Below are 24,470 nucleotides of genomic sequence, written 5' to 3'. Positions count from 1 at the left end.
AGTAAAAAGAAGAAACAATGATAATAATAATAATTTGCAAAAAGCAAACAAAGCACAAAAAATACATTTGGACATCAGTAAATATAGTCGAGTATTTTTCCTTATTTGTCCTTAAGACATTGCAAGATGAAGATGGTCTGTCAAGCTAGAGTTGTGGACTAATAACACATTTCTAACAGATAATAACTAAGTTATGTTTTGCTTAATATTAACAAACAGAAGATTGTTGTTTCTGTACTCTTACATTTGGACATTAGCACCTATTAGCAGATCCTGTATCTCACTTGGTCATTTATATTTTTCGATATATTCTGAGTGAGAATTACAAAATGTTCTGCCATTTAAAAAATAAAGGCTCCATTAGTTTCATACCACATGCCTTATGTTAAGTTCAAGTGCATTTCTTCAATATGATATTTCTGAGTTTCAGCAAGCTCTTCTGATACAATTTCCCACACACCTCATAATGATAAATACATCTATTTGTTTTTCACGTTGACCACTTGGTGGAGCATTTCCCCCAATAATTCATGTAATTGAGCGACACGTTTATTAAACACCGTTTCCCACAAGTCTTTGCGGCGCGCTGTCGGCGCTGTTTGTGCAGCCGTCGCTCCAACAATGCAGCTTTTAATGGTGCTGTGAGCGGTGCGAACCGAAAAACGCAGCAACACCGCAGGCTTGTCCGGTGACTGTAGTCGTTTAGATTCAGCACAGCAGGGTTTTTGACGGTTTGACAAACGTGCCACGCGGCTGTGACTCAGTTTTTTAGGGCGTCCTCGACTCTCCTGATGGGGTGAGTAGCGACCGAAGCTAACGCTGGTCTGCCAGTGTAGTTGAGAGCAAATGCATTTTGTGATGTTCGTGTGCTCGCTAGCAGGCTAGCTAATTGGCCAGATGAGACATATGGCCCCTTGTGTCTTTCCCCCTGCAACTCCCCGCCGGACCATAACCAACACAATAGTCGTGGTGTCCACTGTCCTCGTTGTGTTTTAAATGCGGGATATTCTAACAGGTGTGAATATAAAAGGTTGGTAGTTTGTATCAAGACTTTCGTGCAGTTGTGTCGTTCTCCCGGAGCCGCTGCAAGTCGTGAGTCTGTTTTGCTTTGATCACGGGCTGAGGCACACGTCAACCAAAGCGATGTTAACTTGCATGACACAGACCGACGTTATTTGTAGTCTGCATGTGACTGCCATACATGTTGGGAATCTAAACATATTCTTTAATGTGGGCCCCCCCCCCCACAACCCCCGTAACGTGCCGCTCTTTTATACCGAGTAAAATGTCACGCCTAACTCCATTCATAAAATTAAATGTCGACTTGATTATTGGCAAGCATAAATACTGGCATGATGATGTTAAACAATTAAGAAAACCACGATGAGCATCTTGTTGAGTCAACATGCTTCTTTTTTTTTTTATACACAGGCGATTGTTTTCTGTGACACATGGTGATACACGATCACTGTTAATACTGCGATTAATAATGACGACTCCATTATAAGGCTAAGAATTTGGAAATGGATGTTCTGTTTGCTGTGGTCGGACAAAGGTTAAGGTCTCTGAGAATGTGGAGAACACGTTTGACATTCTGCTCTGTCAGTCATGTTGTACCTTTGCCATTGAGCAAGGTAGCAATAACTGTAATAATGTATTTGATCTACTCTGCATAGAGGAGATCATCAGGTATTCCTGCTCTCTTTGACTTTGCTCATTCATACTGTGTTGATTCCGTATAATATAGTTTAAAATGTAAAAAGAATAAGTTGTATTTTGTCTTTTTTGTCCCTAATATAAATGAGAGTTGACTAAATATCAGAAACACCCAAAATTGGACCATTACAACCTACCTGAAGATATGATTTATTGCACGGCTGCGTCACAGCAATCCAGAGAATAAGAGATTAATGGCATGAGCCAGCCTCTTGTAGTTTTGGGAAATGCACCCCAGTAGCCTCTATTATGGCTTAATGCTTAGGCTCTTAGTGGGGACACTGAGGTTCCCTGTCAGGGGCATTGCTTTTATGACACGTTTCAGTAACCAGTAAATCACTACGATTTCTGAGCCCAAAGTCAATCACTTCACGGCGGTCACACCACAGCTGTGTGTTTGTGGCTGTGTGCGTCATCGGAGCATGATTTGTGCTTTTTTTTACTTGACAGGAGGATGCTTTTGTCAAATCACACAATAAATCACAGATAATGAGTTCAATATACGAGTCAATTTCATTGTATGTATTTATTATCTGCAACTTGGTGGGAACATAAAGTCGCTGAGCATGAACATATGTCCTGAATCTGATGATGTAGAGAAAACTAAGAAGGAACACAAAATATTCATCTGATGTCAAAGATGTCGAGATGAATCACTGTCTGGATCGCATGTTCTTTCCTCACTCCCGTTCTAACATTCATCATTTCTTTTAGTTCTCTTGTCAGCTATATTTCTCGTGCACTATTAGATCAGTGTCTGTGTTACCTCAGACAGTGGTGTGGATTGTAGTTTTTGTCGTAAAGTCAGTGCTGCGGTCTGTGAACGTATCGCAGCAGATGCTAGCCGTGGTTTGGTTTCAGATGGGTGTTTGTCGTTGGTGTATGTAATGCAGTTTGTAAACAGTGAACTAAGCAAAGGGGTTTTTTTTTTAGAGATATGATTTAACACAAACTCAGTTGATGTAGCTCTATCCAAAAGCCGTCGTATGTTTTTATAATTATCACCTTGTTAATACATAAACAAATGTATGATTTGAACCCCCCTGTTATGTTGGACCACAGCATGCATTAATATGACTTTATGAGTACAGTCAGTTAGTGCAGGTGTAAATGAAGTGCATCCATTATTAATGTCAGTAGTTGCACCTGAGACAGTGAGATATAAGGCCTCATCTGATAACGGTCCACAACAGGTGTGGGCGTGGCCTAAGATTCATCAATGAATCCTTCTACTCTTAATGGACATGGAACACATGTAGAATTGTCAAAGCACGAACAGCAGGGGTGTCAGGGATGGAGTATGCTTCTTTATTGCAGCCCTGATTTGTGATGTTATTCCGATAAAAGTTTCACTGTCCAGAGTGAGAAGAATTTGTCTGTGCTGTTGAACTTTGAGGCTCGGCCATTAATTGCCACGTCCTTGTAACGAGGGTCTGGATGAATCATCAACTCGAGCTGCCCGACTCTCGACTTGCATTCTGTCAAACGGTCCGACAGAGTGGTGAGGTTTAATTCCACTCGAACAGCCGAGTGTCCCCGAAGCTCCTCTTCTCTAATGAACATCTGCTTTGAGAGCCAGGAGGAGTTGGGCTGCATCAACCTCGGACAGATCGCTCTGTACGCTTATTGAATGACGGCAAGATGTTGTTTTTGTGATTGCGATACGCAGGAGAGAACTGAATGGCGTGAATGAACAGATGCGGCAGCGCAGAGCAGTCGGAGCAGAGAAACGCTGGGAAGAAGAGAGATGGCAGGACTAGTTTTACTTTTTGCACAGTAAGCAAACAGCAGCTCTGTCTGCCATGACTGCTAGTCGAGCAGTAGGATTTCTCAGCTAATTCATTTTCCAAGCAGCGATATATATTTCCTCAAATAGAAGCACCATTTGCCTCCCTCCAGTGGGCTTTAGTCAGTGCATGTCACTGTCAAGTTGAAGGTAAGTGACGGTAAAAATAAACTTAGCTGCAGGGCGAAGTGGATATTTAGATTGTCAGTACTTTCTTTTAAACAAATCACACACTTGCCACTTGTTGTTTGACACGTCGATTTCAAGCTCAGTGAATTTGTACGGTCGAATGGCCGCTAACAACACGACTGGAAGCCCTGCGCTGACTCTCAGGTGCAATGTCTTTTGGGGTGGTACATTGCAAATAATTCTCTGGTGTCAGGGGGGGCTAATCACCCTGGCTCCCCTCCCACAATCCATCAGTGTCTGGGGGACGACGCTCGTGGGGTTCTGGCAGCTGTTGTCGGGCTGAGTCGACGCCAGCATGCACTGGAGGGGGAGGAAGAGCTCTCAGAAGGACACGGCGAGCGAGGCTGCTGCCGCTGCTATGGAGAGATAACAAGAGGATTTATTTGTTAGGACGGCAGGATTTCAGCGTTTGTGTTAATTTAGCGGTTTTCTCTGGAAAGTGTGTGCAGGGGGAAGCCAGGTTGAAGGAGGAAGGATTTTATAACTACAATGTTTCAATGAAGCTTATGATCGTGGAGCCAAAACAATTTGCCGATAGATTAAAAAAAACACAGATCACCAACAATTTTGGTGATCGTCGATGAGCTTTTTAAGAATAGTTTGTCATCTTTTAAGGAAAAACTGAGGATTAGCTGGTTCTACCTGTGTTATGTTGTTTTAATATATTGTTATATAATTGAATAATAAAACTTTTTAAGACGTTTCACCTCTGATGGACATTTCTTCTCTGACATTTCATAGACTAAATATTAGAACGATTAATTGTGAAGCTAATCAGAGATTAATAAGATAATAAAAACCATAAAAAAATGAAATGGCAGAAACTATACTATTTAGTGCAATCTGCCAAAAATATCTAGAGCGTGTACTTCTCCATATGCCTCGCTCATGATGTCAATGTACTGTAAGTTATTCAGTTGTCATGTGTCAGCTGTGTCACTACTTTTCTTTTTTTAAACTCAAATAGTTCATCCTTTCAAAACAGTTTCGACAAAATAATTGCCCCTGACTTTTCAGATATTTATGCAAGCAGCATCAAAGTGAAATGTTTAAATCGGCCTTATTACCGAATGAGGACAGTCCTCGATGGATTTACTTACTTCTCAGAGTTACTCAGACGTAGGCTATTTTTTGATTATCGTGGATTACAAACTAGCCGTGTTGGATTAAACCAAATGGCTGATGTTGCGGGGCCGTAACAGAGCGGTTGTTAATGCTGGGAGAGGGGATTGGCAGAGACCTCCAGATTTAGAGTCAGTCGTCAAGGCAAATATTCGGAGTCTTTCTTCCATTTGCAGGCTGCTGAGAGCGCTCGGCGGACGTTTTTGAGGGCAGATGGAGGAGAAACGGCTCAGTAACTTATTTTTTGACATTTGTAGATGTAATACCACACTGAGAAAAAATAAGTGAGGGAGCGTTGCTGCCTGCAAACCAGCAGGTGTACTTGAGGACAAACTGGAGGGTGGGTGGGGGGGGAGGTCTGTTCTGAATAGGCTTTTTTCACAGTCGACTTTTGGACGAATTAGAGCAGGAAAAACACAAGTGTATGTCATAACACTAACGATGTCTCTCTTCCATTCACCTGTGCCTGTAAGCCATGTAAACGCTCAATGCCGGGGCCCTGAGATGTTATTTTTACATGTTCGTTTAATGTGGCAGACTTTTATCTGTGAGACAAGATGTTGAGTGAAGATGATAACAGGTGACAACAGCTGTTGGCCTCTCTCATATGTAGACGGTTGTTCACCACCACATAGTGATCCCGAGGTTGACGTTTGTTTTATTTGTCCCCAGTCTCCCCAATGTGCTCAGTCACATTAAGCCGGTTCATGGATGTACTGGGTATGTTACCCTTTAAAGTATGGTGTCTGTCGAGTTGTAATAATCAGGTAATCGTTAATGTTTAACCACTGTCATGATGACATATGTTCAATGCAAAATCAGAGACGGTTACATTAGGAGTCATGAGAACAGGAGGTAAACACCAAGTTGCTTGAATGATAAACTAAAAAACTCAAAATAATGACGATTGTGTTCTTCAGTGTTACTCAGCAAACGGAAACTTCAAGCTTTATTGGAGGATATTAATTAGATCAGACTAGATGTGTTGGACGTATTTAACAATTAACATTCAATCAAAATTGCTGTAGCCTTCAACAGTAAATACCTGTAATGTTATCAAATAAATGTAAACCAGGTTACCCCAGTCTGACTAGTTTTACTGTAGCTAACGTTAGCCTAGCTTCTGTACAGATGTTCCAGGGACAAACGATGACGTCGCTTTATGTGTCCATTTACTGCCACGGCTCAAATGCATTCATACCCAGCAGGAGTGTGTCGCTCACACAGTTGATCACTTTTGTTGTTTGTTGTTGTTGGAAGCGTGTGTAATATAGTCCTGCTATCTCAGACTCAGCCCGAGTTAAACGAGCAGCTGCTTCTGTTCAAGATGCTAGTTTAGCGTTAGCCTCGGATAGCTAAACTGTGCAGCCACCAAACAACAACAACTCTGTGGAATTTTCTCAACTGTGTGCCACGGAGTTCATCAACGGGAGGAACCTCAGTGAGCAGGGCGAGGCACGCTGCCACTCATTTCTTCTGCGGAGGGCATGGAGGTGCGTTTGATTTGTGAATCTTTACAAATCACAAAACAAAAAACTCAATCATTAAAGGGTAAGAAGCTCCACCTTGTGGCGCAACTGCACGCCACAGCAAATCTACACTTCATTTTCTGGCAGTCACACCTCCCGTCCCTCGTCTTCACGCCTCGTCTACATTATCAGTAAATATATCTTGAATCGGTTAAATTGTTAACGCAATTAACTGCTAATCGATTGTTCAACGACGTCCCTAGTGAGAGATTTTGCCACATAATTTATACCGTGGTATCCAAACCATTAACATCTCTCCTTGTTGGGCCACGGCAGGACTGCTTTGTGGCAGTATTGGATTCCTATCAGATTTTCACATCATTGTGGTGCACCTTGACTTCTCAGACATTCATTGCTGGTTATTTTACCCATGAACTGGTTCTCAAATGTGTATAAAACGCATTGAAGTAGTGACAACAATCCTTTCCTCTAAATCTCCACCTGAGAATTTAGTGCCAGTTTTATACTGGATCTTAACCACAGAGCTAATGCTCATTGAGTTTGCTTCAGGAAATAAAGAAAATAGAGATGAGGAGGTTCAGTTGCGTCTCTGATTTCCCATCCTCCGTGTGCTCTTCTAAACAGTTTGTGTATCCTACTTATACATAGAAAGACAGGATGTGGTGGATAGTGTGCCTTTTATTTGAATTTACCTTCGGTGTTGCTTCACCGAGAGAGAGGGAGAGAGAGAGAGGTTTCTTCAGATTCTCCGCTGCAGTGAACTTGATGTATTCAATCACCGACGCAGCTTAAAAAAGATACATGTACAACCAGACTGTGCAGGAATTGGAGATGCAAAGAAATGCTCGTCAAACGCTGCCTTTCCCACCGCGTTAGGAAGACTTAGTGGTGAATGTTTCCTGGAGTCCGCTCACTGAACTCATTGACATCTGCAGCTTCAGTCTGTAACTGAAACACATTCACGTCTCTTTATTTCCCTCTTCTGTGGACGAGCAGACTGCCATCCTGGGGCAAATGTAATTGTTTTTTTTAAACATTGAAATCTACAATTTTTTACTGCACTTTGGTTAAAATAGATTCGGTGCAACATTTTATTTGACTTTAAAAAAAAGAGGTAAAGCCATAATTAAATGAAAGAGCTTCAAGCTAACCCTGTCCTTTGTTTATAGGGAGGAGCAAAGTAACAACGCTAACGAACCAGTTTTGGGAAATCAAAAATAATAATTAAATTTTTGCCTATTGTGAGTTTCTGGCAAAGGACAAAGCAAGCAAGAATTAAAAATGTATCCCATTTAGAGGTTGTTTTTTTCAGCAGTTGGCGCTCATTGGCAAAGTGCGAGCTGTTGTGTGCTGAAAACGGAGGGAGTCCTGTGTGTCTGTACGTCTGCTCTGACTCTAATTGGCTGTCACACTCAGCTTTTCACCAACGCAGTGAGTCTCTGCTCGCCTCACCCCTGTGGCGGTGGGGGGGGCAGCTTGTTCCACAGCAGAGGCTTCAGTGACCCTCCCAGCTCTTACGAACACGGAGCCTCGTCTCTGAAGATGCTGACAGATCGGTCGACAGTTGTGATAAAGTTGCCCGAAGAATTATCCGGGTACATTTTGTTTCTCTTTTACCTTGGACTGGCTTTTAAAAGTCGAACCACCCCCCCCCCCCCCCCCCCCCCCGCAAGGACATGGACACCTTTTCTTTTTTTTTTTGTTGAATTGCTCTCCTGTGTAATCTTTGTCATATTGCAGGAGCTTTGGAGGTTGGGAGGCACCCAGGCCCATCTGTCATTATGAACTCATTCCTTCTCGCTCTCTCTCTTTATCTGGCTACCTCTCTTTGTCTCTGCCCTGCAAAATGGTATTCAGAAAAGTTCTAAATACACGGACGCGTCGTGTGATGTTTGTTTCCAGTGAAGGGTGCGTTCCCCGTCTGCCTCCGTGTGTCTTTGTCTTCTCTGAGAGATGAAGGTGAACACGCTCATATTTTTGCACCGAGCAGGAAGTGGTCCACGCGGACGGCGACTTTAATTGCTTTAATCGTGCGCCGTGTCATCACCGTACCAAATACTCCCGATGATCATAACCTCGCTGTCCTCTCTTCAGCCATATTGGATCATTAGAGGAGCAGCAGGAAGCAGCACCCTCCAGCATCACTGGGAAGCTTTCAGTGCTGATACAGGTTCAAGTTTAATGCCGTTATTTAAACTGTAATGAACTAAATCTCTTTAATTTGGCCTGTATGGCAAAGTGTTCAGTTCTCAAGAAAGCACATAAGGACAAATCTAAAACGTAATAAAAAGAATGAAGAATGCACACTGGTGAAACTGGTAACATTAACGATGGCTGAGTTCCATTAAGTGTCCCAACGAGCTAGTCAGTGAGCCGGCATGCACAATACCAGGGCCTCCTCTTGGTGGAATGTCGAGAAAATGTCATCATGAGGTTGCCATTGCAGACATCGATCATAAACCTGGTGGAGGTGTGTTTCAATCCGAGTATCAGTCATCGTGTTCAGGTTTCTCAACACTGGAATATCCATCTGCGGACCCTATGAACTCTAAAATGCAAGGGAATTGTTAAAAATGTGCAATCCCAATCTCCATAAACATCTGGCTCCCTCACTGCACCTGTTATCAATATAAGTGACAGAAGAAATAAATAAGTAAATCATCATAATGGTTGTAGATTTATTTGCATTCCAACTAATTGTTTCAGCACCAACTATCACATGTTTCGCTCTCTTAGATTCTTAGATCTAAAAAAAAAGACCCACATTCCCTGACTTTCCATTAACTCTTTGAGAACGACTCCACGGCCCTACAGGCACTTCTGTTACTCGTGAAATAAAATAATAAAGTCCTTGAGATGGCTCAGTCAGCCGTCTGCAGATAAGCTGTGATACGTGGCTGAAACAGCTGCTCCACTCACACAAACCCTATGACTCTGCTTCCCCCTGCAGCTGCTTCCACCCCCCCCTCCCCATCACCTCCATGGGGAGTGCCCTACCTCGATCCTCTCCATGAAATCACAATTAATTATTTGAAGGGTTGTCTGCGAAGCGCGATGAGCCAGAAGCCCCTGAAGGGGGGAAATGCATCAGGATAGCCTGGAGTCCCAGCAGCCGTGATGAGTTTCTGGAGTGCAGCAGCATCACCTCCAGAGGCCCGTGTGATCACTGCTGCAGTCAGCTACAGCGGTGTATGTTGTGGATTTAAAACATTCACATGCTTCGTTTATTTGTTACTGGTGTCTCTGTTCTACTTGGAGTAGAGCACAGGGCTGCAACTAATGAATATGTAAAAGGAAACGTCTGAGCCTGAAGCACAAGGTGAAGACGTCCTGTTTCTTGTTTTGTCCAAAGTTATTCAACTAACGCGGCACAGAGAGACCTTTTGTCTTTGGCAGCGTTCTTTTAGACCATGTGGTTCGGATGTACTGGTACTCGTGGCACATATGGGCTCAGCCATGTTGTGTCTCAGATCCATGAATGGAATGAGAGAACGTTAGCAGCAGTGTTCTGGATCGATGGCAATCGCTGTCATTCGGTCAGTCCACCACTTTGGTCCAGGCTGAAATATCTCAGCAACTGTTCAGTAAATTGCCATAATATATTGTTCATACATTCATGGTCCCCAGAGGATGAGTCCTGCTGAGCTCTAGTGGCATCACAAAGGTTCAAGTATTTGTTTTTCATTGAAATATCCAAATGTCCAAACACTTTTTGGGGATTTGTGCTTCCCAAAGACTCGATGAAGAGACAATTTGGGCTCAAAATGTTGCACTTTTTTGAAAACTTGAAGAGTAAAAACAGGATATTTAAACCTACAAAGTACAACATCATCAGGTCAAACTATCAGTTTGTCCAGTACTTAAATAAGATGTTAGCTTTGTCATTGTTAGCATGAGGAAACTAAGAAAAAGATTCAGTGTTTGCACTTAGGACGCCCAAACAGACTAATTGATTATGAAGGAGGCCGTCTAACAAATTACAGATTGCTTTATGACGGTTTGTCTTTGTTTGTTGTTCATTTTTCAGATTGATACAGCAGCGAGTCGTACGTTAAGCAGTGGAAGAGAGCATTCAGTGTGGGAAATCACTCTTAGAGCCAGTCTTATCATTAGAGGAAGATATTTCTTCTTGAGACATTAAAAGAAAATTTAAAGCTCCATCTTCTTAATATTTCATTCCTTGCGGTACCTTCCATCTTTGAGCCATGCTAGCCGGGGCCTTATTAAAAATACAAGCTGTGTGATCTCGCCGTCAGCCTTTTTAAATCCCTCACTTCATCTTACTATCTGTCAAAAGCTCAGTCAGATGCCTCACAGACACGTGGAAAAAAAACACCAAACGCCATCACTCTGTTTTGTGGCAAGATATGTCAGAAACTTTAATATTCACAAGCTGCTGCAGCCTTTCCCCGTCTTCCCCACACGAGATGCGACCCCTGGAATTGCGTTGATTGTTGTAAAAGCTCGTTTTATAGTTTGATGTCATTTCCGTTCTCGTTTCTTCAGCGAGGAATTTCAAGACTGCCCCAGAAAAGCCGGTGTGCAGAGAGACTGTTCAAACATTCATACAAGCGCTTGCCCTCAAATGTCTGGGAACTGGAACTTGGCGTCTCACTGCTTCATTCGGGGCTCTGAGCTCGGCACCTGCGACACGTTGTTCTTTTGACTTCGGGTGAAGATATTCTGCCCAAATCTTCTTGGTATTAATCCCAACACGATGCATCTCTGAGTGCCTGCAAACCGAACATTCTCTCACGCTCTCTGACTGAAGAACTTTATCTTTATTGAGACTAAAACCTGCGTTAAATGCAACTCGTCAGTTTCCATACCTCCTAAATCAAAGTAACAGGCCGCTGGACTAATACAGGCCGCTGGACTAATACAGGCCGCGTTATTCATAGGCCTCACCGGTAATTTGCTGACTAAGTCATTGCTTGCTCAGTGCTGCTGGGTCATCGGTGGTGCGGCTGTGCTTTAGCTTCGCCTACGGATCCCTTGATTTGAAGGTGTTGCAGGATTTAGCCGTGTGAAAAGGGGATTGATCGTACATCGTATGTGTATTCATTTTCAGTGTGAGCAATGGAATATTTACAGTGTGATAAACAGAGATTAGTCATCGTATGCAAGGATGTAATTCAATTTGGCAAAAACATTTACCAAGAACAATATAAAATGTGTTAATTGTTCCCTGCAGCCATACTAGAGTTGCTCTGGTACCAGTTGGAGCTTTTTGATACGTCCAGCACCTTCAATTAAGATGAAGCGCCTCATTTATGATATCAGAAATGCCTCCGACACAGCTGAAAATGCTGGATCGGGGTAAGCAGTTTTTTGTTTTTGATGCACTGGTATCCGATTGGTACTACCGGTACACTGAAGAAAATTTGGCATTGGAACATCTGTTTTTCCCCTGTGGCTTCATTTTAATATCGTTAATGCAGACTGTGTTGTGAAAGGTTAACAGCAAGGACGAGCGGGTCGCTCTCTCACTCTCTCACTCTCACTCTCACTCTCTCAGAGAGCATGGCGGCATCATCATTGATCCCTCACAAAGTAAATCCAGAGCGATCAATGCTTCCCTGTGTGTTTTCCATGCAGACAGCAGTCCGATTAAGCCGGCTGCAGCGGAGAGGAGACATTCTGCAGATTAGAAAGCTACAACCGAAGAGATTGAGATTTAGTTTCTATCAGTGTGTGTGTTGCGCCGTTTCCCAGAAGCAGAACTTTATAAACCAGCGTGTTGTTTGCTCCGGATTAGGCCCAGCAACAGCGTTTGCCAACATCTCTGTCTGCCATTACTCCTGTGACACTGCCAGTCATGCAGCAATTAATCAGACTGTTGCGATAGCCGCCACTCGGTCACTCTGCACCTCGGGCACATCACGAAGCAGCAGGACGAGGGTCAGCGTTCAGAGGGTCGCGTGTCCTGGGAGCTGTGACTACATGTTCCTGTCTAGCTCCACTAAAGACCCTCTGGCCTGTAGGTACTGTTCAGGGCCAGAGCATCTTATCTAATGTTAACCCGGGTCACTGTTTCTGGCAAAGCTGGCCTCTAGTCAGTAGCTTGTTAATGGTGTGGTAGTGTCTTTAAATTGCAGATGTATCCCGATAATCCAGAAGTATTCATGCTTAGTGCTGCTGGAAACACAACTGTAAAATGATTGAAGTTTCAGTTGTTGTTGTGTGGCGCTGAATCTGTGACCTTTTTAAATCAAACGTATACACTCGGGCTGAAATGATTAGTCGACGGCGAGGAAATCAATCAACAATTCATCAGCTGTAATAGATTCATCGTTAACGTCATTTGTCAAAGGAAAATGCCTCGCCCATGTGAGGATTTGCTGCTTTTTCTTTTTTTTACATCATGGTAAATTGAACATCTTTGGGTTTTGGACATTTGAAGACGGGACTTTGGGCTCTTGGAAATAGCGATGAGCATTCATATTTTTAAGACTGAAGGATTCACCATAAAAACTGAAAAATAATTTGATATTCGACTGTTCGTTTCTGTCAAGAAGAACATTATCAGATCTCAGCTTCTCAAATGTTTTATATCATTGGTTTTGTATTATTGTTTGAACAAAATAAAGAAGGTGACGACCTTGGGGGGGTCTGGTGAATTAATGTTTTTATTATTAACCGTCAAAATAGCGACTCCGTTAATTGAGAAAATAATCAGGAAATTCATGGAATGATGAAAAAAAAATAGTTTGTTTCAATCCTACTGCGAAAAAGAAACTGTAGGCAGAGGTGTGTTTTGAAAATGTTGCAAGTCATAAAAAGACACTGCGTTGTATTCGTGAGGTTTAACATCATGCAGCCGGATAGTATGGAAGGTTTAAGGTGCATTCAGACATGCAGCTACAAGGAGACAAGTAGCAGCAGGATGGCGGTCATTTTAGGCAAGAGGAAATCACGTGCCTGCCATGTGATTGGCCAGTACCTTTCCACATTCCTCTGCTTGACAGGCGTACACACACACACACACACACACACACACACACACACACACACACACACACACACACACGCCAGCTGTGTAGCAAGATGCTGTTTTTCAGGAGTCGGGGGAGAGAAAATAATCTCTAAACATCAGAAGTGCCCGTTCCCTGGAGGCAGCGTGGATAAATTATTACTTGACTGAGACAGAATGAGAGATGGCTTTTTTTCCCCCGCTACGTTTGTTTTAAAGATGGCATCTGTCTACATTTTGATCTAACCCGGCAGTAATGAAAACGTTACAACCGCAGAGGGTTTGAATCCACCAGTCGTGGGAATAAAATCCTTATCAAGAGGAGCTGTTATGTCTGCAAAAAGGTAAACACCACCTGCGTCCCTTTTTCGCCTCTGCGACCGTGTCGCTGAACGGCGCTGCTGCATCAAGGCTCACGCTCGGCGTTGTGGGGATAGCGCGGTGTTTGATAAGGGTTGTTTGGCACTTGGCCTGTCGAACATCCTCCGGGCTCTGATAAAGCTGTGGAGCTCAGAATGCAGGCTCCCTGCTGCTCGTGGAAAGGAACGATCTGTGCGGAAATTTTAATTATGCTCCCCGACGTAAGACTCTTTCTGTGACGTTCACGCCTGTTTAAGGGGACCTACGCCATGATATCATGAAAGCTCACCTCCGTTGGCCTTTTGGAGCATCTTGAAAACTTTGTAATGAAACTGGCAGCAGTGAAGTAGTCTGCATCAGAAGTTGTGGGTGGTTTCTTTTGTAAAAGCCTGAGCCACATCACTTTGTAAGATGGACAGTTATTGGGGATGCTCAGTAATTTGAAGCCTTTTAATGAGATTTGCTGGAGGTGATGGTGGTGTTTGCTCGCCTGCTGTGTGTGTAGAAAGAAAAAGATTCACCCTCTGGTATTCTGCAGCATACTGAGGATTTTTCCTAGACTAAGCAATCGTGCACATAATGCAGTGGATGAGCTGCAGAGCTTGTTTTACAAAGAAACATGTACGGTGGCTGACTATGGAAAGCCTGAGTATAAATAAACGCTGCTGTGGACCTCATCTCAGGGCCGTGTCGCATTTCAGAAGACGGTCCAACATCCAGGCCGTATCACAGGTTTGCTTCACTGAAAGTAGCTTGAAGGTTTGAGAGATGTTTTAGGACAAGAAATAAGACTGCTTTGTGGGTTCCACCTATTAAATCCAGCTCTTTCTTTCCTGTAGTTAATTAGCAGTCACTTTGATGTACAGATAATAATTTGCAAATTTTCTCTTTTTTTCCTGTTATTGTCTCCTATGTTTCCTAGATTTCAGAAGCCCCACCTCCAGAGGGATTCCTGACAAGGGGCCAGAAAAATGAGCACAACCCAAATAGAAGCAACTGTCCCAACCGGCTATCTCACTGCGCTGTGAGCAGCCATGCCCTCCCTTCATCAACCATCGAGGGGAACCCCTCTCGAGACGCGGGACTGTTTGCTGACATAGATTTGGAAGAATTGGAACCGTCGCAACAGAAATGGCATTGGTTTGTGTGGGCAGTAACGCATCAGAGTACATATTAGAATACAGGTGAGGCTGAACCTCTTGCCGATACCCACAGGACTCTTAACAGGAGGTAAAGAGCCTCGGATGACTTTCACGCAAGGACGGAGCCACAGCCCAGCTTTGATGATTTAGTATCCATTCCAGTACCTTGCTGACGAGGTGGTATCATGGCTGCTGCTGATCCCCATTGCAACGGTTCCTTGGCTGGGCGAGGAGCAGACTGAGAGAGTCAACAATGCAGCGTAACGGCGGTGGGGGGGGTGCCGGCGGCCAGCCGTGGGTGCTGCGGCGCGTGCGTCTCACCTGGCTCAGTTTCATGCTCTTCTTCATCCTGGTTTTCTTCCCGCTCATCGCCCACTACTACCTCACCACCATCGACGAAGCCGGGGGTCCGGACAAGCGCATCTTCGGGCCGCGGCCCGGCCGCGAGCTGTGCGAGGCCAAACACGTGCAGGACCTGTGCCGGATTCGCGAGTCCGTCAGCGAGGAGCTGCTGCAGCTGGAGGCCAAGAGGCAGGAGCTCAACGGGGAGATCGCCCGGCTCAACCTGCGCATCGAGGCCTGCAAGCGGAGCATCGACAGCGCCAAGCAGGATCTGCTGCAGCTGAAGAATGTTATCAGCCAGACGGAGCATTCCTATAAAGAACTGATGGCCCAGAACCAGCCCAAGTTATCACTACCGGTCAGGCTGCTGCCAGACAAGGAAGACCCGGGACTGCCGCCACCCAAGTCGTCCCGCTCCTGCCGCCTGCGCTCCTGCTTCGACTATGCGCGCTGCCCTCTTACTTCTGGGTTTCCCGTGTACGTCTATGACACAAGCTCCTATCCATGGGCGGATTATCTCGACCCGCTGGTGAAGCAGGCCTTTGCGGCATCGGTTAAGACCAACATTTATATAACCGATAACCCCAGCGTTGCGTGTCTGTATTTGGTGCTGGTAGGAGAGCTGCAAGAGTCCTCCGCCCCACCGCCGTCTCCTTCAGAGCTGGAGAAGCAGCTAAAAGCTCTCCCTCACTGGAGGTCCGATGGACACAATCATGTACTGGTGCATTTCTCTAGGAAGTCCATGACGCAGAACTTCCTGTACAATGTGAGCACAGGCCGGGCGGCGGTCGCTCAGTCCACCTTCCTGGAGCAGCAGTACCGCGAGGGCTTTGACTTGGTCGTCTCCCCGCTGGTTCACGCCCTCTCGGAGCCCAATTTTTTGGAAGTGCCCCCTCAAGTTCCCGTAAAGAGGAAGTACCTCTTCACCTTCCAGGGGGAGAGGGTGGAGTCACTGAGGAGCAGCTTACAGGAGGCGCCGCCTCAGTCTTTCGAGGAGGAAATGGAAGGAGACCCACCGGCCGACTACGACGATCGCATCGTCGGCACCTTAAAGGCGGTGCAGGACAGCCACTTGGATCAGGTGCTGGTGGAGTTCACCTGCAAGAACCCACAGCCGTGTTTGCCGACCGAGTGGGCTCTTTGTGGAGAGAGGGAGGACAGGCTTGAGGTCCTCAAGGCTTCCACTTTTGGCTTGGTTATTGCTCCAGGGGACGGACAGCTGGTGGCCTCAGCGGGCTGCGGGATGAGGCTCTTCGAGGCCCTTGAGGTAGGGACCATTCCGGTTGTGCTGGGGGACCACTCCAGACTACCATACCACCAGTTTATCCGCTGGAGTGAAGCAGCCATTATAGTCCCCAAGCCTCGCGTCACAGAGCTGCACTTCCTGCTCCGCAGCCTATCAGACAACGACATGTTGGCGATGAGACGTCAGGGCCGCTTTCTGTGGGAGACCTACTTCTCCACCACGGAGAATGTTCTGAACACCCTCCTGGCCAGCATCCGAACCAGCATCCAGGTTCCTGCTGCGCCCATCAAAGAAGAGCCCGCCCACGAGATCCCCCACAAAGCGGGGAAGATGGCAGGAACAGACGCCAACCTGGCCGACAATGGGGATCTGGATTTGGGTCCTGTCGAGACAGAGCCCCCCTACGCCTCTCCACGCTTCCTCCGCAACTTCACATACACGGCGGCAGAGACTTACAGAACGTGGAACCGGGCCCCGGGGCCTTTCCATCTGTTCCCTCACACTCCTCTGGACCCCGTGCTGCCCTCCGAAGCCAAATTCCTCGGCTCAGGTACTGGTTTTAGGCCTATCGGTGGAGGTACGGGAGGCTCGGGGAAGGAGTTTCAGGCAGCTCTCGGAGGAAATGTGCCCCGAGAACAATTCACCGTGGTGATGCTGACGTACGAGAGGGAGGAGGTTCTGATGAACTCTCTGGAGAGACTGAACGGCCTGCCGTACCTCAACAAGGTAGTGGTGGTGTGGAACTCGCCCAAGCCTCCGTCGGACGACCTGCTGTGGCCAGACATCGGCCTGCCGATTGTGGTGAGTTCAACAAATGTACACGCATTCATCGAAACGCTGTTTGTTTATTTTATAAGGGATGCATCTCTGTCACATCCCGTCTCTCTGAAGTGCTAAAAGAAAAAGTAACCTGAAGCGCATCACATCGGTGCCTCTTTGAAACTCTGCAGGAGTCCGCACCAATTACCAGCAGCTTTACTAAAAAGACGTGAAGGAGTCTGACACCCATGAATAATACAATTCGTGCTTTTTGAATTAAGCCCTGCAAAATAAAATATTCATGTGGTTCATATTCACACCATTAGTTTGTGATGGGGACATGTGGTGCGCTGTGAAAGAGGAGCTGAAGAAATGGATCCCGTGGAGAGTCTTTGGTGTTACCCGGCACTGAGCTTCTACAGCATATTAGCTGTTTCTGTAGGGCACGTGTAAACCTAGATTATATGACACCCTCAGAACACCTGTGTGCTAAGATGAGTCTTACTGAAGTCTCAGTTTAATTATGAGCAGTCACAAACAAGTTTAAAGCAGAGATCTGTTAGTGCAGTTGTGTAGATCATGTAGAAGTACAACTTGTGTGTCGTGTTTATCGAAATGTACTCAACTGCACTTGTATTTTTATTAAAGTCTCACTACTCACAAAAAATGTCTGACAGAAATGTTGTTGTGTTCTACGCCCGCAGGTCGTTCGCACAGAAAAGAACAGCCTCAACAACCGCTTCCTGCCCTGGGACGCCGTGGAGACCGAGGCCATCCTGTCGATTGACGACGACGCTCATCTCCGCCACGATGAGATCATGTTCGGGTTCAGGTCAGTGATGGTGACCGAATGCACGCGGCCCAAAGGATTCATATATATTCATATACAGTAAAATATAAGAGAACGCTTCGTCTCTCGTGAGACATCGAAACTAAACTAGATGAGTGACCCAACCGATTGAGACCGAACCACAGAAAATAAAAGGGAACCGTGTTTCCTTGTAGTCATGATTAATTTGCTTATGCTGTAGCTCGATAAGCTGAATGTTAAGGCCGTGTTCAAACCAATTAAAAGTGTGTGTGTGTGTGTCATTTGACATCAATTGTCTCAAACGCTCCCAGAATTCCTCGCCCAAAGAGGAAGCATTACGCAGCAGCTGACTCTCAGACTTTTCAGTGGTCTCACATTTGAGACGTTAGATTGCTTTTTGAAGTTTCATGCGTCGTCGGTGTCTGTTGAAGGAACTCCAAGTATCTAATTAACTGAAACACAGTGTTTCCTGCAGTTACTGGGCTCCATTATGTGTAAATATGAGCCAAGAGAGACCATTTGGTTTTAAATATACTCGTAGAAGACAACAGAATGGTTACTTAATTGCTCCCAAGAGGCAAATAGTTGTCACATTGCTTGTATACAGTAGATTACAAGTTTAAACAGATGGATGTGAACAGACAGACACTTGGAAACCAAACTAATCACCATTAAAGAAAAAAGGGACAAATACCAATAAAAGACTGATTAATTCTGCCCAGTCACGTCTTGATTACTGTGTTTGAAATCAGGCATTCTGCTGACTTTGTGTTCCGCGGTGTCTCGCAGAGTGTGGCGTGAGGCCAGAGATCGCATCGTGGGTTTCCCCGGGAGGTACCACGCATGGGACGTGAACCACCAGTCCTGGCTGTACAACTCCAACTACTCCTGTGAGCTCTCCATGGTGCTGACAGGAGCTGCTTTCTTTCATAAGGTCAGATCTTATACTCCTCACCACTCCAAAAACAAAAAAAGACATACAGCATTCACCTGAATTGATCTTTTGGGCCGTCTCATTCACTCGTTACCCCTACTGGTTTTGTAGTACTACGCCTACCTGTACTCCTACGTGATGCCCCAGGCCATCAGGGACATGGTGGACGACTACATAAACTGCGAGGACATCGCCATGAACTTCCTGGTCTCTCACATCACCCGCAAACCACCCATCAAGGTCAGTGACGGAGCCCACGCAGCCCCCCTCAGGGGCCTGTGTGTTTATGTTTTTGCCCACTTAGCCTTGCCATTACTCAAACTGACATATCTAATATTCCACACGAATGATAAATCAAAAACACAAGATCGAATCGGTGCTTTATGCCTGATTTGTCCACTGGATTTTTATCGGAAGGACATTTGTTCAGCTGAGCGTATTGGCTAGACAAATAATTATAGCAATCCAGCCATGGAAGCTGTTGGAGCAAGAAATGTTATTGCAGCCCTCAGTTTAAGTTATTTTTGATTTAGTTTAAGTATTCAGGGGTGTTTCAGAGGGGAATTAAGGTCTGCTTTGATGGAGTGTTGCATGACGGCAATTCGCTGTTAGGAATCAGCCTTGTGAATAATGAATTTGGGGCAAGTTTGAATGTGGAGGCCTGAATGCAGAGAGGGACTGTATTTCTCTTTTAGCCCAAATAAAACAGAAAATACATTGATTTTTATGCATCACTGGTGATGAATTACCAACAATCGAACTCTGCTTTTAGGGATATTTGTCTTTCTTCAACATTTATGTAGTTTTAAATGTTAACTTCAGTATTCTCCAACACTACAATTTATCAGCTGTGGCTGGAGAGCTTGGTGTTCAGCCAGAGTTGATTGTATCATGGAATAGACTGCACATCTTTTATATCACACTCTCACAGAGAGGACAGTATTAGTGTATGGCGTAGATCCTTGTCTGTCATACCAACAAGATCATCACGGGGTATGTCCTGGAAAATAACCTCTAGAAAAGAGTGGGAATTCTGAAACGGCATTGTTTTATTGTAGTGTAGAGCTAGTTATTGGTACGAGTAAAATAGAAGATCAGACTTTTTCACAGTATGTTCTCACTTTAACCATCGCAAGAAAAAAAAGCCTTTTAGGATGAGGACTAGACAACGTGTTTGGCAACCGTAACGCTATCTCTGATGACGAGTTTGGCAAAGGTTACTAATACTGCCAATAACCGACCAACTCTCTCTCTCTCTCTCTGTCTCTGTCTCTGTCTCTGTGTCTCTCTGTCTCTCTCTGTCTCTGGCCATGTTAGGTAACGTCGCGCTGGACTTTCCGCTGCCCCGGCTGCCCTCAGGCCCTGTCGCACGACGACTCTCATTTCCACGAACGCCACAAGTGCATCAACTTCTTCGTCAAGGTGTACGGCTACATGCCACTGCTGTACACACAGTTTCGCGTGGACTCTGTGCTGTTCAAGACTCGCTTGCCCCACGACAAGACCAAGTGCTTCAAGTTCATCTAGCAGCGGGCTGAGTGGCCCAGCAAAGAGCCAAAAAGCAGGTTGAAGGACTGGAAGTATTTATAAGACCAGCAGCTCCCACTGCGAGCAGTGATGAGAACGGATGGATAAACGCACCGAAGGAAAGTTTGGGGTGAGAAACAAGTTCATCTTTAAAAGCTGTTGGCTTGGTCGTCTAATCCACAACTCAACTGAAAAGTTGAGGAGTAGAAGCTGAAAGGAACTACTGCCTTTCCAGTGGATGTCCCTCCTCCGTTTTCATGTTCTTCAATCACGCTCGATCAGTAACCACTACAGATGTCATTTGCACCTCAACGGCCTGCGATAAACTCCACCTGACTGGAGCTATCAGTTACCCAATCACCGACAGACTGGTGTCAGGCAGCTTGTTGACGGTTTCAGTAAGTAGAGCAAACGTGGCAGCAGCACACGGTTGCTGCTGCTTCTTCTTTTTTCTCCGTTTTACAGTTACAAACTGTACTTCTTGTACGTGGACGTGATAGAAGCACTGATGGTCAGAAGTATTTTATTGAACAATCTTTTTCTTTAAAAAAAAAAATAATGTCTAAATGTATCAATCTCTGTCGAACGAACATTTTCCGGAACGTCTGTAAACGAGACGGGACCTTAAACTGAAGAGTCGGCCCAATCATGTTTAGGAGTGTTGCGTTCTCAAGAAGGAATTCTCTTCAGCGGTCACCATAATGCCTCAAATTTGTCATGAAAACCAGCCACCATCTTGTCATTTTGTTCTGCCGACAGGGTGCACTGTTCGAGGCCTGTTTTTGATGCTATGTCATGTTTCAATGTGATAATATTAACCAATCAACGGTTACAATGTCCCCTTACTGAAGTGCAACAAAGTCAACAATCACAGCTGCCAAAATCTGTTGTAATTATGAGGAAGATTAAATGTACTATTAGGAATATGGAGTTTAAAAAAAAAAAGTTGAAAGGGAATAGTTTGACATATTAGGAAATGTTGGCTTTCAGGCAGAGAGTTGGATGAGATTGTCTTCGCCTTCTCTGAAATCTGTCGTAAGTTTAATGTACAGACCGTGAAACAGGAACTAACAGCAACATCAGAACCGCTGAAGCTCACTAACATACATCCTGTTTGTGTTTCCAGATATTCTCCTCTAACTCTCCACCAGAGACCAAATAAGCTTGAACTATTGTCTTAAAAGAAGATTTGTCCCGCCATGGTTATGTCTCCTGTATAGACTTTTTTTTCCCAGCTCAGACAGAAACGTCACTTTACGGTGTCGCCGTGTTTGTTTCACTTTGGTTTGTTTTGTACCATTGCTTGATGAATGTTTTCTTTGCCAAATAGGTACGATGTCTGCTGCTTTACATTAGTCTGCAGGGTGCAGTCTGGTACATCCTCATCCACTCTGCATGGTACTTTTTTTAGGAGTCGAGCCTTTTCCCATCATGTTATACATCCGAAGTCTTTCATTTGACCGGACTTAATTCCTGTAATCTGAACAAAAAGATCGACCGAAAGAGTTCCCGTTAGAAAGAGATATTTGGATACGTTTCGTATTTTTATTGTTCTCCCGCCTCCAAAAAGGTTCCAACTGTGAGGATGCTTTTATGACACGGAAACTCCCATAAGTCCATGGTTCCTGTATATTTATTGAATATATTATTAAAAAAAAGATTTTTTTAAAAACTGATGACACATTCAATAAAATGACAAGACGTAGTTTATTCCTTATCGCAAAGAGGTTCCGACCCGACTGAGCTTATTTCTTCGCCAAGGAAAACTCGCTCGTGCCACTGAATGCTTGAGGAGGAACTTAACTGACCTGAGAGCGGCGCTCCAGCAGACCGATGTGTTTTATAGACGTCAAGATGACCCGATTGTTAGGAAGGTCGACCTGAAACAGAATATCGTTAACTGAGCTTCTGCAACAGTCAGTTGGCAAGCAGCGAAGTGTCTTTGAAGCCAAATGTCTACCTGCTCCAGGTGGCTGCTGCTGCTGCTCTCGGGCCTCTCCAGTGAAATATAACAATATTTGATTCGGCTTGTTTAGCTAAACAGGATGTATGAAGAGCAAAATTCCTAATTACACTGATGACAAATGGCCGTACAGCTCAAACTAATCCAGATTGACACTTCTGCTGCACCAGAGATGGAAAAAGAAACCCGGCCTGTTTCCAAAACCTCGTTACACCTGAAAACTTTTACTGAAGCGCTGGGGACCTCATAATTACCTGGCTGACTAAACCTGTCCTGGGGCGTAAATGGGGTCAGCTGGTATGTTGGAAGGCAAAGTCCTCCAGTCCTTGGTCCCCCCCCCCCCCCTCCAGGATCTGTGGCACAGCTGGTTTTCCGTGGCCCAGAGCAGGATCAAATCCCCTGGAAGGCCACAGTGGCCCTGCTCGGTGTTAGGAGCTGTGAAACGATGTGCTCCTGGGTCTGATCCACGACTGTGGGCGAGGCTCCAGCCACCTGCAACGCTGTGCCAGACTGATGTTGACTGATGATAGCGTCAAACATACCGTTGAAGGCCAGATTAATGGAAATAAAAACTCAACATTGTTAAAACTTTGACTTATGGCCTCATTCTTTTCTCCGACTTTGCAAAACACATTCCTGCCTTGTTCCTTTGTTTGTTTGTTTTCCTGTCGAGTTAACGCTGGTTGCTTGATAAGCTCGACACCACTTTCTGTGAGGCGAAGATGAAGCTACAGCTAGCAGCTTAGCATGAAGAATTGAAACGGCTAACTTAGTCTGCTTCCGTCTGAAGGAAATAAGATCGCCCACCAGCACCTCTAAAACCTATTAAGAAACCTGTTTATTCGATCCATATTGGGTCAGAAAAGCATGATCGCTTGCCTCATGCACAATGTGACCAGATGCAGTGGCACACCCTGGTATTTTTGGCATATTGTATGTGACACTGTATATTGGGACACACTTAATTCCATACCAACATACTAGTAAGAATGCTGAAACAGTAGGCCCATGTGAGATTTATATCTAGTCCGAAACCATAATAGTACAGAAATTGCATACTATTTATTTTAAAATATTACAATATGCAAACACTGGACACTACCCCTGCATAAATATCCCACAATGCAATGTGGTAGTGACGACAACATTCATAACAGACAATGGTGTACAGCTTTGTAACGTCAATCACGCCTCAGTTTAATGGTACGTATAAGATTCTTAGTAGTTCAGACTTCGTGATTCTTAGTTTACCAACCGGCAAAAGCCAATTGTTTATCTGGCAGCAATGCCAGACATCTGGTTTGTGTTCTTTTTTTTTTTTTTACAAGGAATACAACTTGACTTTGAAGAAATGTGTCCCTGACTGAGCGAGGTGTGGTTTGCAGCGCCCCAAACCCAGAGGAGGGGGTTCAGATGTGACATCACTGGGACGAGGAGAAGAAGAATGCATCCCACGCCCTCGAGCTCCAGCCAGCAGAGAGATGAGGGAGGTATTCGTACTTTGCACTGGGACATGGGGTGTGGCTGTGTAGCCTTCAGAAGTCTTTGGGGGGATTTTCTGACTCATTTTAATTTGCCTGATGACGGTTAAAGACTGGCTTAGTTCCAGATGATAACAGAAAACCAGAGTCCTCATACGTCTGGATAACGTTTTCATTATTATAACCTTTATTCAATAATCCATATTTTTTGCCACTCCAGCTCAATTCCCGGCCCTAGCGCCGCTGTTATCGGCGCTGCCTCGGTCCTCAGAGAGACGGCCAGGTTTATCGGAGGAGGAATTGGCTTCTGCATATTCCTCCTCAGCGGGAAGCACCGTGTTTCTACATGAATGAACATGGCTGAGTTGTCAGAAGGCTGAACGGTGAAACAGGCTCAATCCGTATTACACAAGCAAAGGAAGCTGCTCTTTGATACCGGTGGCGTGCGGCGCTGTGTCCAATTCTGTCAGAGACTCTCGGCGAGCACAAGACAGAATTTCATTCCTCTCGCTGAAAGTGGCGCCAGATGCATAGTGTACCGGGTTATGCAATACCACAACAACAAAAAGAAAGCTGTCTTTGTGCAGCACATACCCCAAAGAGACGCCCACAAATCCGGTAAACCATTT

At 45.0% G+C, this 24,470-nt stretch overlaps 1 protein-coding gene across 4 annotated transcripts; it reads left to right on the top strand.

Annotated features, from left to right (window-relative positions):
- The first annotated feature begins 647 nt into the window (after window positions 1-647).
- On the top strand, window positions 648-22,931 carry extl3 (exostosin-like glycosyltransferase 3). Of its 4 annotated transcripts, none has more exons than XM_079291373.1 (6): window positions 648-796; window positions 14,559-17,167; window positions 17,830-17,957; window positions 18,726-18,870; window positions 18,982-19,110; window positions 20,188-22,931. In XM_079291373.1, the coding sequence occupies exons 2-6, from the start codon at window positions 15,032-15,034 to the stop codon at window positions 20,395-20,397; spliced, it is 2,748 nt and encodes a 915-aa protein (XP_079147499.1). In that variant the 5' UTR covers window positions 648-796; window positions 14,559-15,031; the 3' UTR covers window positions 20,398-22,931. The 4 variants fall into 4 exon arrangements, with proteins under 4 accessions (XP_079147499.1, XP_079147501.1, XP_079147502.1 ...); XM_079291375.1 differs by lacking the exon at window positions 648-796 and adding an exon at window positions 935-1,030; XM_079291376.1 differs by lacking the exon at window positions 648-796 and adding an exon at window positions 3,202-3,333.
- Window positions 22,932-24,470: the final 1,539 nt, after the last annotated feature.

The sequence above is a fragment of the Melanostigma gelatinosum genome (assembly GCF_949748355.1).
Source record: "Melanostigma gelatinosum genome assembly, chromosome: 19".
NCBI classification, from domain to species: domain Eukaryota; kingdom Metazoa; phylum Chordata; class Actinopteri; order Perciformes; family Zoarcidae; genus Melanostigma; species Melanostigma gelatinosum.
Note: the sequence above shows the minus strand (reverse complement) of the source record. Positions and strands in the feature narration are given on the sequence as shown.

Bases quoted from the DNA above. Each gene is read 5' to 3' on its own strand.
- extl3 (XM_079291373.1), top strand. From the start codon at position 15,032: ATGCAGCGTAACGGCGGTGGGGGGGGTGCCGGCGGCCAGCCGTGGGTG. The intron at 17,168-17,829 runs GTGAGTTCAACA...CTACGCCCGCAG, and splicing joins ACATCGGCCTGCCGATTGTG to GTCGTTCGCACAGAAAAGAA. The intron at 17,958-18,725 runs GTCAGTGATGGT...GGTGTCTCGCAG, and splicing joins GAGATCATGTTCGGGTTCAG to AGTGTGGCGTGAGGCCAGAG.